At 34.6% G+C, this 16,958-nt stretch overlaps 1 protein-coding gene across 1 annotated transcript in view; it reads right to left on the bottom strand.

The window, feature by feature from the left end:
* Positions 1 to 16,958, bottom strand: part of ABCB5 (ATP binding cassette subfamily B member 5) — a 129,285-nt gene that overhangs the window by 54,408 nt on the left and 57,919 nt on the right. The window contains exons 15-16 of the mRNA XM_039238854.1: positions 4,505 to 4,666; positions 309 to 449 (exon numbers count right to left, since the gene is read on the bottom strand). Coding sequence (XP_039094785.1) covers positions 309 to 449; positions 4,505 to 4,666 — 303 coding nt within the window. The remainder of the gene's footprint in view (positions 1 to 308; positions 450 to 4,504; positions 4,667 to 16,958) is intronic.

The following is a 16,958-nucleotide window of genomic DNA, read 5'->3' on the forward strand; positions in this document are numbered from 1 at the left end:
GCTCGAACCCACGATCCGTGAGATCATGATCTGAGCCGAAGTCGGATGCTTAACTGACTGAGCCACCCAGGCACAAAGCCCTTTCTTAAGAGATTTCTTGCCCCTGAAATGACTTGTTACATAAATGCAGTCTTATTTAAGGCCCTTTTTCTTACAGCATTACAGTGATACTATAGTGAAGTTTGGGAAAGATTTATGTTTTATTCATACACTTAGTGTTATAGTAATATTTTATCATATATCCTAAATATTACGAGAATTAAATAAAAATTTATTGGAGAACTTGTTGATATTTGCTAAAGTATTACCTCTTTATATTGGATGGATTTCTCAGACTTGTCAGTAAAGTCTGACTTGATGTTCCTCATAGAGGACAGAGAAACTGAGTTGGTAGTTTTTTCGGTAGAATATGCCATTGATCCCATCTGTTCATCAGCTTTTTTAATATCCTTAAATGAAGAATAGACATGTTACCATTAGAATAATGCCTTCAAAATTCAAAAGAATTTTATTAATCATCCTTCTGAAACTGTATTACATCTGATATTGAAAGTGATATATTCTTGTGCAGTTCTTGCTAACTTTTCAGGCTTGATAGAGGGCTAGTAAGTTCAGCTTATACTAAAATGTTAGTGGGTGACAATAGCTTATTGTGCTTTCTTTTCCAAAGACCTATTATAATTAACCGGAGAGAACAATGCCTTAGTTCAAAACAACTATTCCACTAGAAGGGATAGGTTTTAGTAAAAAGAACTTTGTGAGGGAGAAGATTCAAAGCTCTTCTTTCTGACTCCTTCTTCCTAGCCTTTAATGGAGCTTATAAATTTATAACCTATACCTAGGCACTTAAATGTGATGCTAGGCTTGAGAGAGATATCAGGAGACAATAACACTTGCTAGGCTTGCAACTGCTGCCCCTTCCAAACTGATCGGAAAGCAAACTTAGTGGGCCAGGTCCTAGACAATAAGAAATTGTGGAGACATCAAGTTAACTTTAAAGAAACTGTTTAAATCATAGGGCAAGGAGGAAGTTCTAAACCAGACTGTTCTAAATCTAGTTTTTGTTTTTCTTGCTACTCAGAGAAATGGGACCAGATTTAGTGAAATAAAGAAAACTACACACTCTCTGCTCATCTTATTGGGGTGTGAATAAATTTGTGATTTCCTCATGAAGAGATGAAGGAGACAAGACAGAAATGAGGAACCCAGTTTGGATGATGGTGTCCCAGACCAGGGTGGGGAGCAGAGACAGACAGCCTTAGGTTGATTTAGGTGCAAAGGAGCATATGCATATGGATGGCTTTCCAAATACTGTGATTCTTTGACAAGCTTAACAACTGTTAATCAGTCATCTCAAAGTACGGTAAACTTCAACCAGCTTTAGTATCTTATCTTTAATCAGACATTCTTTTATGCTATCACTTTCTTTTTTTTTTTTTCCTATAAATTTCTCTACCAAGAAAGAAATCATTTACTTGGCTTTTTCCAGGAGCTATTTATTTTGTGGCAAATTTAAAATAAAAGTTTGACCTCTTCGCAAAATAATTTTTTCTAAAACAGTGCTTTAACAGGTCAAAGACAATTTCTTTTCCTGAGAAGGCTGCTAGACAAAATACTGATGACAGGAAGTTTTGGTATGTATCTGTCTGTCTGTTTTTATTTAATTTTCATGTGGAAAAATCACTAATGGAATATGTCTGTAAATAATCGTATATGTTCAAGATAAATAATTACAGCATTACTCTTCCTGGTTTGAACTTTTCTAAAAAGTTTGATTGGATAATACTAATAAAAGTAATATAATAAAATCTAGTATGCCAACAATAACTCTAAGTACTTTACATGAATGACTCATTTAATACTTACAGTGATTCATAAATAAGTTACTATTATTTTCTCCATTTTAGAGATTAGAGAACTGAGGCACAGAAAATTTAAACAGTTTGCCTAAGGGTCTAAAACTATTAAGTGGTATAGTCAGGATTTCAAACTACAGTGTCTCCAGAGCTCATAACCCTAACTACTGCTATGTTGCTTCTTGCAATTGATTCTCTTAGCAAAAGTAACTATAAAATACTTAAGAGCATCATGAATTCTAACAAACTGATTCATTCGGACAATATAGGCATAGTGGCAAATAAGCACTTCCAGAGTTTCAGAAATGAGTTACTGTTTATGTAGGTATCATGGATGTTATGTTTGCTATGCAGTACCCAGAATATTGTAGTTATTCACTGACTATTAAAAATGGCACTGTTCTATCAGAATGAGCTTTATTTTAGGTAATCAGAGACTACTAATCCATTTTGAATAAGGTGTTTTAAATACTTATACATTTATATTACAAACATTGCACTTTTATTTTCCTTACATTGTGAAACTCTTTAACCTAAGACCTAATAATGGAGTATTAGTTGTTATAATGAAAAATAAAGACACGTTACTTAAAAGAAAGATGTGAGTGAAGTAGTTTTAAAAAATATCAAAATATGGTTAATTTAACCATAACTATTTTCTTTTATTGTTATACTTATTAGTTTGAAAATATTGAACTTAATAATTTCATAAATTATTAAGTCTACTCTGGAATAAAAATCACACAAATTCAACTGTCATAAAATGGCTAACATTTATTTTTACAGGAAAATACGGTCTAATGTGAATAAAATTGAAACTGGAAGTTTTTGAATCGATGTAAGATTATATTTTCAAACTTTTTTAAATTTGTCAATGCTTTATAGAAGGTGTTTAAAAATAATTCATTCATGGGGCGCCTGGGTGGCTTAGTCGGTTAAGCGTCCGACTTTCGCTTGGGTCGTGATCTCGCGGTTCGTGGGTTCGAGCCCCGCGTCGGGCTCTGTGCTGACTGCCAGCTCAGAGCCTGGAGCCTGTTTCAGTCTGTGACTCCCTCTCTCTCTGACCCTCCCCTGCTCATACTGTCTCTCTCTCTCTCCTAGAAATAAATAAAAACATTAAAAAAATTAAAAAAAATAAAATAAATAAATAAAAATAAAAATAATTCATTCAGGCATTGTGGAGAAAGCTAGGGTTCAAAATGTGAAGTTTTAGGTTTGATGAGGAGACGGAAGCTCATAACTTTCAAAATTTCCTAATTTGTGAAATAATATTTTTATTAAGTTTTCTATTTTAATTCCAGTATAGTTAACATACAGTGTTATATTAGTTTCACGCATACAATATAGTGGTTCAACAATTCCATACATTACTTAGTGTTCATCATGAGAAGTGTACTCTTTAATCCTCATTACCTATTTCATCTACCTCTGCCCCCCAATCCACCTCCCTTCTGGTAACCATCAGTTTGTTCTTCATAGTTAAGAGTCTGTTTCTTGGTTTCTCCCTCTCTTTCACTTTTTGCCTTTGCTCATTTGTTTTGTTTCTTAAATTCCACAAATCATATGATATTTGCCTTTCTTTGACTGACCTATTTTTTAAATTTTTTAAAATTTATTCATTTATTTTGAGAGAGAGACAAGAAATTGCAAGAAGGGAAGGGGCAGAGAGACAGGGGGAAGGAGAATCCCAAGCAGGCTTATGTGGGGCTCAAACTCACAAACTGTGAGATCATGACCTGAGCCGAAACCAAGAGTTGGACGCTTACCTGACTGAGCCACCTAGGTGCCCCTCTCTGACTGACCTATTTTCACTGAGCACTATATTCTCTAGCTCCATCCATGTCATTGCAAAAGGCAAAATTTCATAATTTTTTATGGCTGAATAATATTCCATTGCATTATACATCACATCTTCTTTATCCATTTGTCAGTCAAAGGACACTTGGGCTGCTTCCATAATTTGGCTATTGTAAATAAAGTTGCAATAAGCACAGGGTTGTCTTATCCCTTTCTTAGTGCTGTTGTATATTTTGGGTGAATACCAAGTAGTGCAATGACTAGATCATAGGATAGTTTTATTTTTAACTTTTTGAGGACCCTCCATACTGTTTTCCACAGTGGTTGTACCAGTTTACATTTCCACCAATAGTGCATGAGGGTTCCTTTTTCTCCACATCCTGACCAACACTTGTTGTTCCTTTTTTTTCAAGTTTATTTATTTATTTAGAGAGAGAGAGAGAGAGTACAGAGGCAGGGCAGAGAGAGAGGGCTCTCAGTATAGAGCCCAATGTGGGGCTCAATCCCAGGAACTGTGAGATCATGACCTGAGCCAAAATCTGCAGTCAAATGCTTAAATGACTGAGCCATACAGGCACCTATTTCTTGTGTTTTTGATTTTAGCCATTTTGATAGGTGTGAGATGATATCTCACTGTAGTTTTGATTTGCATTTCCCTGATGACAAGTGATGTTGAGCACTTTTTCATGTTTGTCATCTGGATGTCTTCTTTGGAAGCCTATTTGCAGTGTGCCTGGCAAATGTAACAAAATCTAACATTATGATTCAGGACTTCTGTTGTATGAATTCTAAAAAGTTAAAAAAGAAAAAACCAATCTTGCTAACATAGCATTATGTCACATAAACATTACCTGTGACATTGCAAGTGAATAATATAGACCTTGTTTTGCCATTAGTTCAGCATGTGTTCCTTTTTCCGCCACTATCCCATCTTTTATGGTCACAATCAGATCTGCACTTCGAATAGTGGAAAGTCGGTGTGCTATGACAATTGTAGTCCGACCTTTGCTTGCCTACAAAACAGTAAGTATAGAAAAAAAAATTAAATTAATAGAAATAAGAAAATGCAATCTTAAAAAAAATCTTCTTAGAGTATTATTTTAAATATTAAGGAATCTTATCTTTGAATATAGAAATTTTGACTCTAATGGATTGGGAAAAGTCAACAAAAATTAAAATTAAAAAAAGGTCATTACTGCACCCTGAAACCCTCTTTCAGGCTCTCTTTAATCACTGTTACCACTCATCCACACCAATGGTAACCACTATCCTGACTTCAAACAGCATAGGTTAGTTTTGATTTTTTGTTGTATTTTATATAAGTAGAACCATGAAGCATATATTCTTCTATGGAAGTTTTCATTCAACATTACGTTTTTTTTGATAATCATCCATTTTGTTATATATCATTGTAGATTATTCATTCTAATTGCTGAATAAAATTCCATTGTATGAATATACCACAATTTATTTATCCATAATACTGTTGAGTGGCATTTGGGTAGTTTCAAGCGGTGTTAAAGGGTAGTTTCTGCTATGAAAAGATTACTATACATGTCTACTTGATGAACATGTGTAAATAATTCTACTAGTTACATATTGGGGAGAACAACTGCTGAGTCATATGTTCACCTTTTTAGATCCTACCAAATAGCTTTTTAAAGTGGTTGTCCCAATTTATAAACCCCCCAAAGTGCAGGAAAGTTATGGCTACTCTATATTCTCACTAACATTTGATGCTTTCTGTTTTTGTCGGGTAGGTGGGTACTACCATATTGTGGCTTTATTTGCATTTCCCTGATGACCGATAAAGCTGAACAACTTTTCATAGTGTCATATGGTTAGTGACAATTTGGACATTCTCTTTCGTGAACTGCTCTTTCTTGCTTGTTTTTTGTTTTTGTTTTTGTTGTTGTTGTTGGAACTGTCTTATCCTTGTCAATTTCCAGGACCTGTTTATATATGCTATATATGAGGACTTTGTCACACACAATGTATTACAATTTCCCCCCTCTGAATGGTTCTCTTCTCACTCTCTTAATGGTGTCTTTATTAATAGAACTTAAAAATTTTAGTAAAGTGCAATTTATCAACTTTTCTTTTAATTTGTTTTTTTGTGTCCTAATTTAAGAAATCTTTATCTACTCTAATGTCACATAGATGTTTTCCTATCTTTTACCTTACAAAGTTTATCATTTTGTCTTTTATATTTAGATCTATAATTTATCTGGAATTGACTTCTGTGTGTGATATAAAGTAAGAGTCAATGTACATTTTCCCATATAGTTAAACAATTGTCTCAGCAACATTTCTGAAAAGACCATCCTTACTTCATTGCCCTCCAATTATCTTTGTCATTATATCAGATGGCCATTATTTTGTGTCTGTTTTTATATTCTGAATACTGTTCTAATATTCAGTTTATCTATTATTTCACCAATGCTACACTGTCTTAACTACCACACATTTAAAGTAGGTCTTGAGGGGCACCTGGGTGCCTCAGTCAGTTGAATGTCTAACTCTTGATTTTGGCTAAGGTAATGCATGATCTCATGGTTCGTGAGATCGAGCCACATGTTGGGCTCTGTGCTGACAGCATGGAGCCTTCTTGGGATTCTCTCCCTCCCTCCCTCTCTTTCTCCCCTGCCCCTCCCACCCCAAAACAAATAAATAAACTTAAAAACATAGGCCTTGATCTCTATTAATTTAAGACTTCCAGCTTTATTGTTCCTCTACAAGATTGTTCTGACTATTTTTGAAATAATGTTTTTTCTATAAATGCCTAGCACAATAATGGATACTTTGAGCATAAAACTGGCACACTAAAATTTTTCTGGTCCTAAGAATTGACAGTTAATATTATTACTATTACTACTACTACTATATTAATGCTAGTTACTTTTATAGTTCTTATTTTTATTCTTATCTAATACAGAAAAGGAAAATGGAGTTCAGAGAAGTTAAGAAGCTGCTCAAGGCTCAGCCAGTCACTGGAAGGACTGGTACTAGAATCTGGCATGGAGTTCTCTAAACTCTGAGAAGGGTTGCTCCATAAAGATGTACTTGATAAAGTAGATGAGTATTTCTTTCAGATTCTATTCTAAGTCTATAAGAGAATAAAAATTTTCTGAACAAGTTATTAAAATTAAATAATAATGTAGAAACAGATTAATGATATAATGTTATATGGAAAAATTATGCATCTTGCTATAACTATGTTAAAAAATCTACCCATAGAAAATGACACCTATATAAAAATATACCAAAATACTCATAGTGCCTGTATTTAATTATTGGGCCAATGAGTTGTCTTCTTGTCTCAATTTCCTTAATTTTATTTCATGTAAATACATTTCATTTTTGTTTAAAAAAAGAAAGCTGAAGAAAAGCAAGAAAGCGGGGTGCCTGGGTGGCTCAGTTGGTTAAGCACCCGACTTTGGTGCTTCGGAGCAGAACTCAATACTACTGCTCCCTAGTATTGAGCAGAAAGTTGACTACACAAAAATGTGAAGAAAATATTCAAGGCTGGAGAAAGAGCTCTTGGAAAGGATTAGAGGTTACCACACCCAGCATTCATAGAGGGCAGGCAATAATACCCATTCTAACCAACACGACTGTAAAACTTCAAAATGTGTAGAGGTATTGACAGAGTACAAAGAGTTGTGCCTCAATCGTAGAGAATAATTTTCTTTAAAGTAAACATGGCTCTAAACTAGCCTAACAAAAATTAGAAGCAAAGAAAAAAAGATCAAACTTTTTAAGTAACTTAAAATTTCAAGTCTCAACAAATGTTAGGAATATTTCAAAGAAATATTCTTTGAAAAAAAACCCCCAGCACCCAACAACGTAAAATTTACAAGTTCTGACAACCAATAAAAAGTGACCAGGCAAGAATAACAGTAACAAAATACAACCAATATGAGAAGAAAAATCAATTACTCAAACTGCCCCAGAACTAAAACAAATGTAAGAATTAGAAGACAAGGACATTAAAACAATTATCGTATCTCTATCCTCATTATGTCCAAAAAATTAAGTAGAGAAATCTAAACTATAAAAATGACCATAATCGGGGCACCTGTGTGGCTCAATCATTTGGGTGTCCGACATTGGCTCAGGTCATGATCTCACAGCTTGTGAGTTTGAGCCCCACCTTGGGCACTGTGCTGATAGCTCAGAGCCTGGAGCCTGCTTTGGATTCTGTGTCTCCCTCTCTCTCTGCCCCTCCTCTGCTTGCACTCACTCTCTCTCACTCTCTCAAAAATAAACATTTAAAAAATGACCAAAATAGATGGGAATAATGACAGATTAAATATTGCAGAAGAAAAGAAAGGTGAACTCAAAGACAGAGCAATAGAAACTATCCAAAATTAAACACAGAGAGAAAAAACAATAAAAATATGTTAAGAAAAAATCAGTGAGGTCTGAATCAAATTCAAACAACCTAACATATGTGTAATTGGTATCCCTGTGGCATGGGAAAACTGTTTGAAGAAACAATGGTAAAATGTTTCTAAATTTGATGAAAACTATGACTTCCACAGATCCAATAACCTCAACACAAGAAACATGAAGGAAACTACTCCAAAGTATATCAAAATCAAATTACTCAGTAGTAGAGATATACAGTAAAATCTTAAAAGCATCCAGGGTGTGGGGTGGGGAAAGACAGATGACAGAGAAAGGAGCAGAGATAAAAATGACCGTAGATTTCTTGTCAGAAAAAATGCATGTGGGGCAATGGCTCAGTCAGTTAACTGCCCAACTTTGGCTCAGGTCATGACCTCACATTTCATGGGTTCAAGCCCCATGTTGGGCTCTGTGCTGACAGGGTGGAGTCTGGAGTCAATTTTGGATTCTGAGTCCCCCCCCGACCTGCCCCTAACCTGCCTCTGTCTTCTCTCTCTCTCTCCTCTCTGTCTCTCTCAAAAACAAAAAATTAAAAAATTAAAAAAAAGAAAAAATGCATGCAAAAAAACAGTGAAACATGTCTTTAAAATAAATATATAAAGAAAGAAAACAAAAGAAAAAGGAAACAACTCTCAGCATAGAGTTCTACATCCAGAAAGTACATTTTTCAAAGCTGAAGGTGAAACAATGACTTTTTCCACATACAAAAGCTGAAATTATTCACTAACAGTGGAACTGCTATATTGAAGGAAGTCCTTCAAGTGAAAGAGAATGATACCAATTGGAAACATGGATAAACACAAAGAAATAAAGAGCACTTGAAATGGTAATCACATGGAGAACTATATAATTTTTCCTTATTATTTAAATCACTTAAAGAAAAGCTGATTAAGCAAAAAATAAAGGAAGCAATGTAGTATGGGGCTTGACATATGTATAAGTAAAATGTCTAATAATAGCTTAAAGGTCAGAAATGCAGGAAAGGGAGTACACTAATGTAAGATCTTCTACTATATGTCAGGTGATGTAATAGCATTCACTTATCATGCATGTGATAAGTTTTACAGGTGTATACAATAAATCCTGCCCATCACTAAAATTACAAAGAATTATAACTAATAAACTCACAAAAGAGATAAAAAGGGATCATAAAAAGTACTCAGTTAATCCAAATGAAGATAGAACACAAGAAAAACAGAAATTAAGAGCAGAAAAAAAAAATAGCCAGATGATCTATTCACATTTCAACATATCAATGATCACATTAAATATAAATGGTCTAAATACCCCAACTAAAAGTCAGAGATTCTTAAACTTAATACAAAGGCAAGACTCAACCAAATGCCACTTATAAGAATTACATTTTAAAAACAAAGACACTGAGTAAAAGAAAGCTGGACTAGATACATTAAGTTTTTTTTTCTTTCAGAGTTTATAACACCCAGTGCTCATCCCATCAAGCGCCCTCCTCCATGCTCATCACCCCCCTTCCCCTGTCCCACACCCCCATCGGCCCTCAGTTTGTTCTCAGCATTCAAGAGTCTTTCATGGTTTGCCTCTCTCTCTCTCCCCAACTATTTTTTCCCATCTCCTCCCCCATAGTCCTCTGCTAAGTTTCTCCTGATCCACTTTTAAGTGAAAGCATATGGTATCTGTCTTTCTCTGCCTGACTTATTTCACTCAGCACTAACACCCTTGAGTTCCATTCACGTTACTACAAATGGCCAGATTTCATTCTTTCTCATTGCTATGTAGTATTCCATTGTGTAGATAAACCACATCTTCTTGATTCATTCATCAGTTGATGGACATTTAGGCTCTTTCCATGATTTGGCTATTGTTTAAAGTGCTGCTATGAATGTAAAATTTCTAATAATAGCTTAAAGGTCAAACAAAAGAAATAGGGTGCTAATGTGCCCCTACACACAGCACTCCTGTATCCCTTGGGTAAATTCCTAGCAGTGCTATTTCTGGGTCGTAGGGGAGTTCTGGACTGGATATATTAGTATCAGATGAAGTACATTAAGAGCAAAGGATATTTGAGTCCTCTCTCTCTCTCTTTTTGATGAGTCTGGCTAAAAGTTAATCAATTTTCAAAAAAAAAAGAGAGAAAGAGTGAGAAAGGACTCAAATAAATTAGAAATGAAAGAGGAGAAATAACAACATCACAGAAATACAAGAGATTATAAGAGAATATTAAGAAAATGTATAAGTCAAAAATTGGACAACCTAGAAGAAATGGATAAATTCCTAGAAATATAAAACCTACCAAAATGGAAGCAGCAAGAAATAGAAAATTTGAACAGACTGATTACCAGCAATGAAATTAAATCACTAACCAAAAAATTCCCCACAAACCAAAGTCTAGGAACAGATGGTGTCACAGGTGAATTCTACCAAACATTTAAAGAAGAATTAATACATATTCTTTGGGGTATCTGGGTGGTTCAGTCATTTAAGTATCTGACTCCTGATTTTGCCTCAGGCCTTGATCTCACAGTTCGTGGGTATGAGCCCCACATTAGGCCCTGTGCTGAGAGAAAAGAGCCTGCTTGGGATTCTCTTTGGTTTTTTCTTTCCCTTTCTCTTTCTCTCTCTGACTTCCCTTACCCTTCAAAATAAGTAAAGAACCATTAAACAAAGAAGAGTTAATATTCTTTTTAAACTATTCAAAAAATTGAAGCAGAAGGATAACTTCCAAATTCATTTTATGAGGCCAACATTACTCTGATACCAAAACCAGAGAAATACACTACGAGAGAGAGAAAAAGAGAGAGAGAGAGACAGAGAACTATAGGGCAATATCTCTGAGGAATATAGATACAAGAATCCTCAACAAACTATTAACAAACTGAATCCAATATTATACATTAAAATAATCATTCACCACAATCAAGTGGGATTTATTCCTGGGGTCAAGGGTAGTTAGATATTCACAAATAAAGCAACATGATACATGACATGAAAAAGAGAAAGGATAAAAACCATATGATCATTTCAATAGACTCAGAAAAAGCATCTGACAAAGTATAACATCCATTCATGATAAAAACCCTCAAAACAGTAGGTTTAGAAGAAGCATACCTCAATATAATAAAGGCCATATATGAAAAACCTAAAGCTAACATCATACCCAATGATGAAAAACTGAGAGCTTTTCTCCTAAAGTCAGGAACAAGACAAGGATGTCATCTCACCACTTTTATTCAACATAGTACTGGAAGTCCTAACCACAACAATCAGATAAGAGAAAGGGATAAAAGGCATCTACATTGGTAAGGAAGAAGTAAAACTTTCACTATGTCCATGATACTATATTAGAAAACTGTAAAGAATCCACCAAAAAACTACTATAACTGATACATTAATTCAGTAAGGTTGCAGGATACAAAATCAATGTAGAGAAATCTGTGGCACTTCTGGATGCAAATAATGAAGTAGCAGAAAGAGAAATTAAGAAAGCAATCCCATTTACAACTTCACAAAAAATAATAAAATACACAGGAATAAATTTAACCTAGAGGTGAAAGACCTATTCTCCGAAACCTATAAAATGCTGATGAAAGAAACCAAAGACAACACAAACAAATGGAAAGATATGTCATGCTCATGGATTGGATGAACAAATATTGTTAAAATGTCTATACTACCCAAATAAATCTACAGATTTTTTTCTTTTATTTCTTCTCCTTCTCTTACCTCTCCTCCTCCTCCTCATTCTTCTCATTCTTCTCCTACTTCTCTAGTCCTCCTCCTCCTTTCTCTTTCTCTTCCTCTTCCTCTCCTTCCCCTTGCCGTTCCTCTACCTCTTCCTCCTCCCCTTCTCCTCTCCCTTCTTATTTTTAACTAAACTCTATGCTCAATGTGGGGCTTGAACTCATGACTCAGACAAGAGTGGCATGCTCTACTGACTTAGCCAGTCAGGTACCCTACAATCTACAGATTTAATACAGTCCCTATTCAAAATACCAACAGCATTTTTCACAGAACTAGAACAAACAATCCTAAAATTTGTATGAAACCATAAAATACCCTGAATAGCTAAAGCAATATGAAAAAGAAAAACAATACTTGAGGTATCACAATCTCAGATTTCAAGTTATACTATAAAGCTGTAGAAATGAAAACAGTATGGTACTGGCACAAAAATAGGCATGCAGATCAATGGAACAGAACAAAGAGCCCAGAAATGAACCTACAATTATATTGTCAATTAATTTTTGTAAAATGAGGCAAGAATATGCAATGGGAGAAAGTCTCTTCAACAAATGGTGTCAGTAAAAGTGGGCAGTTACATGCAAAAGAACGAAACTGCCAGTTTCTTACATTATACACAAAAATAAACTCAAAATGGATTAAAGACATAAATGTGAAGATCTGAAGCTATTAAAATCCTAGAAGAGAGCACAGATAGTCATTTCTCAGATACTGGCCATAGCAACATTTTTCTAGATATGTCCCCTGAGGCAAAGGAAACAAAAGCAAAAATAAACTATTGGGGCCACATCAAAAGAAAAACCTTCTGCACAGCGAAGGAAATAATCAATAAAACTAAAAGAAAAATTACAGAATGGGAGAGAATATTTGCAAATGACATATATGATGAATTTTTAGTATTCAAAAAATATAAAAGACTTATACAACTCTATATTAAAAAAATCCCAAACAATCCAGTTAAAATGGGCAGAATCATAAACAGACATTTCTCCAAAGAAGACATCCTGTGCGTGGGAATGCAAATTGGTGCAACCACTGTGGAAAACAGTATGGAGGTTTCTTTAAAAATAAAAAATAGATGGGGCGCCTGGGTGGCTTAGTCGGTTAAGCGTCCGACTTTCGCTTAGGTCATGATCTCGCGGTTCGTGGGTTTGGGCCCCGCGTCGGGCTCTGTGCTGACTGCCAGCTCAGAGCCTGGAGCCTGTTTCAGTCTGTGACTCCCTCTCTCTCTGACCCTCCCCTGCTCATGCTGTCTCTCTCTTTCCTAGAAATAAATAAAAAAAACATTAAAAAAATAAATAAAAATAAAAAATAGAACTACCCCATGATCCAATGATTCTACTATTTAATATTTTCCCAAAGAATACGAAACAATTTGAAAATGTATATGTACTCCTATGTTTACTGTCAATATTTATAATAGCCAAATTATGGAAGTAGCCCAAGTTTCCAATGATAAATGAATAAAGAAGAAATGGTATATATGTATGTGTATATATATATATATATATATACACACAATGAAATATTAATCAGACAGAAGAATGAAATCTTTCCATTGGCAACAACATGGATGGATCTAGAGAGTATAATGCTAAGTGAAAAAAGTCACTCAGAGAGATGATTTCCATATATCTTCACTTATATGTGGAATTTAAGAAAGAACCAAATGGACAGATAAGAAAAAAAAGACAATCTAAAAACAGACTCTTACCTACAGAGAACACACTGATGGTTAACAGAGTGGAGATGAGTGGGAGGACAGGCGAAAGAGGTGAAGGGGATTAAGAGTACACTTATCCTGATGAGCACTGAGTAATGGACAGAATTGTTGAATCAGTATATTGTACACCTGAAACTAATATAACACTGTATACTAACTATACTGGAATTAAAATGAAAAAATAAAATAGAATAAAGAGCAAATGATATAATTAGAGTAAAGAGAGTTACTTTGCAATGATCAAGGGATCAATTTATCAAAAGGACATGACAATTTTAAATATTTATGCACATAATAACAGAGCCCCCAAATACATGACACCAAAATGGATACAACTGTAAATACAAATCCACAAATCCACAATAACAATGAAAGGATTCAATACCCCTCTCTCAATAATTTATAGAACAAGTAGAGAATCTGTAAGGATAAGTAAGACTTTAATAACAGTATGAACCAACTTGATATAATTAATGTTTATAGAATACTCTGCCCAACAACAGCAAAATGCACATTACTTCCAAGTCAACATACAACACTTACCAAGATAGATTATATTCTATGCCATAAAACAAGTCTTAATAAATTTAAAAAGATTCAATGCAAATTAAAACAATAATGAAATACCACTACATATTTATTCTAGTGGTTAGTGTTAAACTGTCTTCCTATCCTAAGTGTTGGCAAGTACGTGGAGTAGCTGTAATTCTCATATATTATAGGAATGTAAAAGGAAAATAATTTGGTAATTTAAAATGTAAACATACTCCTATCATATGGTCCATCCATTTAAATCCCAAATATTTATTCAAGGGAAATAAAGTTGGAGGCCCACAGAAAGTCTTACATATGAATGTTCAGAGCAACTTTATGTGTAATATCCCAAAACTACAAACAAACTAAATAACTTAAATGGGCATTGATAACAATAAGCTAAAACAGTGGTACATCCATACAGTGGAATACTATTTACCAATAAAGAGGAATTACTGATACATTCCACAACAAGGACAGATCTGAAAATAGGTATGCTGAGTTCAAGAAGTCAGAGAAGACAGAAAACATGATGTATGATTCTATTTACATAAAGTTCTAGAAAATACATACTAATTTACATTGGCAGTAAAACCAGGGGTGGTCAAGAGCCAGGCAAAAGAGAGAGTGTTGGAATTGAGCGTTTACAAAAAGTGTGTAAAAGTTTTGAGTAGTGACTTGTTGACTATTGTTGACTGTGGTGGTTTCCCAGGTGTATATTTATGCCCAAACTTTTCTAATTGTATACTTTTACATGTGTAAGTCAATTAAACCTCAAAAAAGCTGTTTAAAAAAAAGAATCTCAAACAAAAGAACCAGCTTATTTACAGCATTCAAGTTGGCCTTTCTTGAAGTTCTGAAAGAATCCTGAATGGAACTGTGGCATTTTAATGAATATTATGCAAATGTTATGATAAAGTGGGTTGAGGAGCAACTAACTATTGTAAGTAGAAAGATTTATTTTTTTAAATTTCAGCTAAGTCTGATGAAGTACATGTAACTACATTGTTAATTGGTACTTACTAGCATATGTGATTTTTTCTAGGTGATATTTATGTGTAATATAGTCTACAGAAGAAAGGTCTAAACACTAAAATGCTTAGTGCTTCCTTTATTTTTCATATTGCAAATATAAACTTTTTTTCTTTCCAAGATTTTATTTAAATGTGTTAGTTAACACATAGTGTAGTATTGGTTTCAGGAGAAGAATTTAGTGATTCCTCACTTACATAACAGCCAATGCTCATCACGACAAGTGCCCTCCTTAATGCCCATCACCCATTTAGCCCATCACAATAAACACTGGGGTGCATGCATCTCTTCAAATCAGTATTTCTCTATCCTTTGGGTAAATACCTAGGAGTCCAATTGCTGGGGTAGTTCTATTTTTAGTTTTTTAAGGAAATCTCCATACTGTTTTCCAGAGTGGCTGCAACAATCTGCATTCCCACCAACAGCGTAAGAGGGTTCCCCTTTCTTCACATCCTCACCAACACCTGTTGTTTTTCGTGTTGTTAATTTTAGCCATTCTGACATATGTGAGGTGGTATCTCATTGTGGTTTTGATTTGCATTTCCCCAATGATGAGTGATGTTAAGCATTTTTTCATGTGTCTGTTAGCCATTTGTGTCTTCTTTGGAGAAATGTCTGTTTATGTCTTTTGCCCATTTCTTAACTGGATTATTTATTTTTTTGGTGTTGAGTTTGATAAGTTCTTTATAGATTTTGGAAACTAGCCCTTTATCCAATATGTCATTTGCAAATAACTTCTCCCATTCTGTTGGTTGCCCTTTAGTTTTGTTGACTGTTTGCTTTGCTGTGCAGAAGCTTTTTATCTTGATGAAGTCCCAACAGTTCATTTTTGCTTTTATTTCCCTTGCTTCTGGAGACATGTATAGTAAGAAGCTACAGCAGCCCAGGTCAAAGAGGTTTCTGCCTGCATTCTCCTCTAGGATTCTGATGGTTTCCTAACAGTTGGGTTTGCCCATTTTGAATTTATTTTTGTGTATGGTATAAGAAAGTTGTCCTATATAGGGTGAATGATAACTGGGAAGAGAGTTTTTATTGTTTGTTTTTTGTTTTCTTAAGTCTCTTATTATTTTTATGTAGTGATTCTTTTTTTAAAATTTTTAATGTTTATTTATCTTTGTGTGTGAGAGAGAGACAGAGTGAGAGTGGGAAAGGGGCAGAGAGAGAGGGAGACACAGAATCTGCAACAGGTTCTAGGCTCTGAGCTGTCAGCACAGAGCCCAGTGTGGGACTTGAACCCACAAACTGTGAGATCATGACCTGAGCTGAAGTTGGACACTCAACTGACTGAGCTATCCAGGCACCCTGTAATCCTAAGGGGTAATTCTAAGTCTTTCTTATGAATTGCATAATACCATTGGTAAAAATTGTATTTTTGTTTAATAAAATTTTTTTTTTCAGCTTAAGAGAGACAGAGAGAGCACACATGCATGTGAATGGGGTAGGGACAGAAAAAAGGGGGTGAAAGAGAAAGAGAGAGAGATACACACACACAGGATGAGAATCCCAAGTAGGCTCTGCACTATCAGCGCAGGTCTTGATGTGGGGCTCGAACTTGTGAACCGTGAATCATGACCTGAGTTGAAACCAAGAGTCAGAAGCTTAGCCGGCTGAGCCATCCAGGCAACCCTATTTTAGTTTTTTAAAATAAACTTTATTTTAGGATAGTTTCGATTTAGGGAAAATCTGCAAAGATACTACAGTATTCATGTACTCTGCACACAGTATTCCTCCGTGTCAACATCTGACATTTCTATGGTGCATTTTTTATAACAAATGAACCAGTATCAATACATTATTAACTAAAGTCTATACTTTATTCATATTTCCTTAATATTTACCTATTATACTTTTTCTGCTCCCAGATTCCCTTCAAAATACATTACCATTTA

This window comes from Hyaena hyaena, unplaced genomic scaffold (genome assembly GCF_003009895.1).
Source record: "Hyaena hyaena isolate Hyena2069 unplaced genomic scaffold, ASM300989v1 scaffold_149, whole genome shotgun sequence".
Lineage (NCBI taxonomy): Eukaryota > Metazoa > Chordata > Mammalia > Carnivora > Hyaenidae > Hyaena > Hyaena hyaena.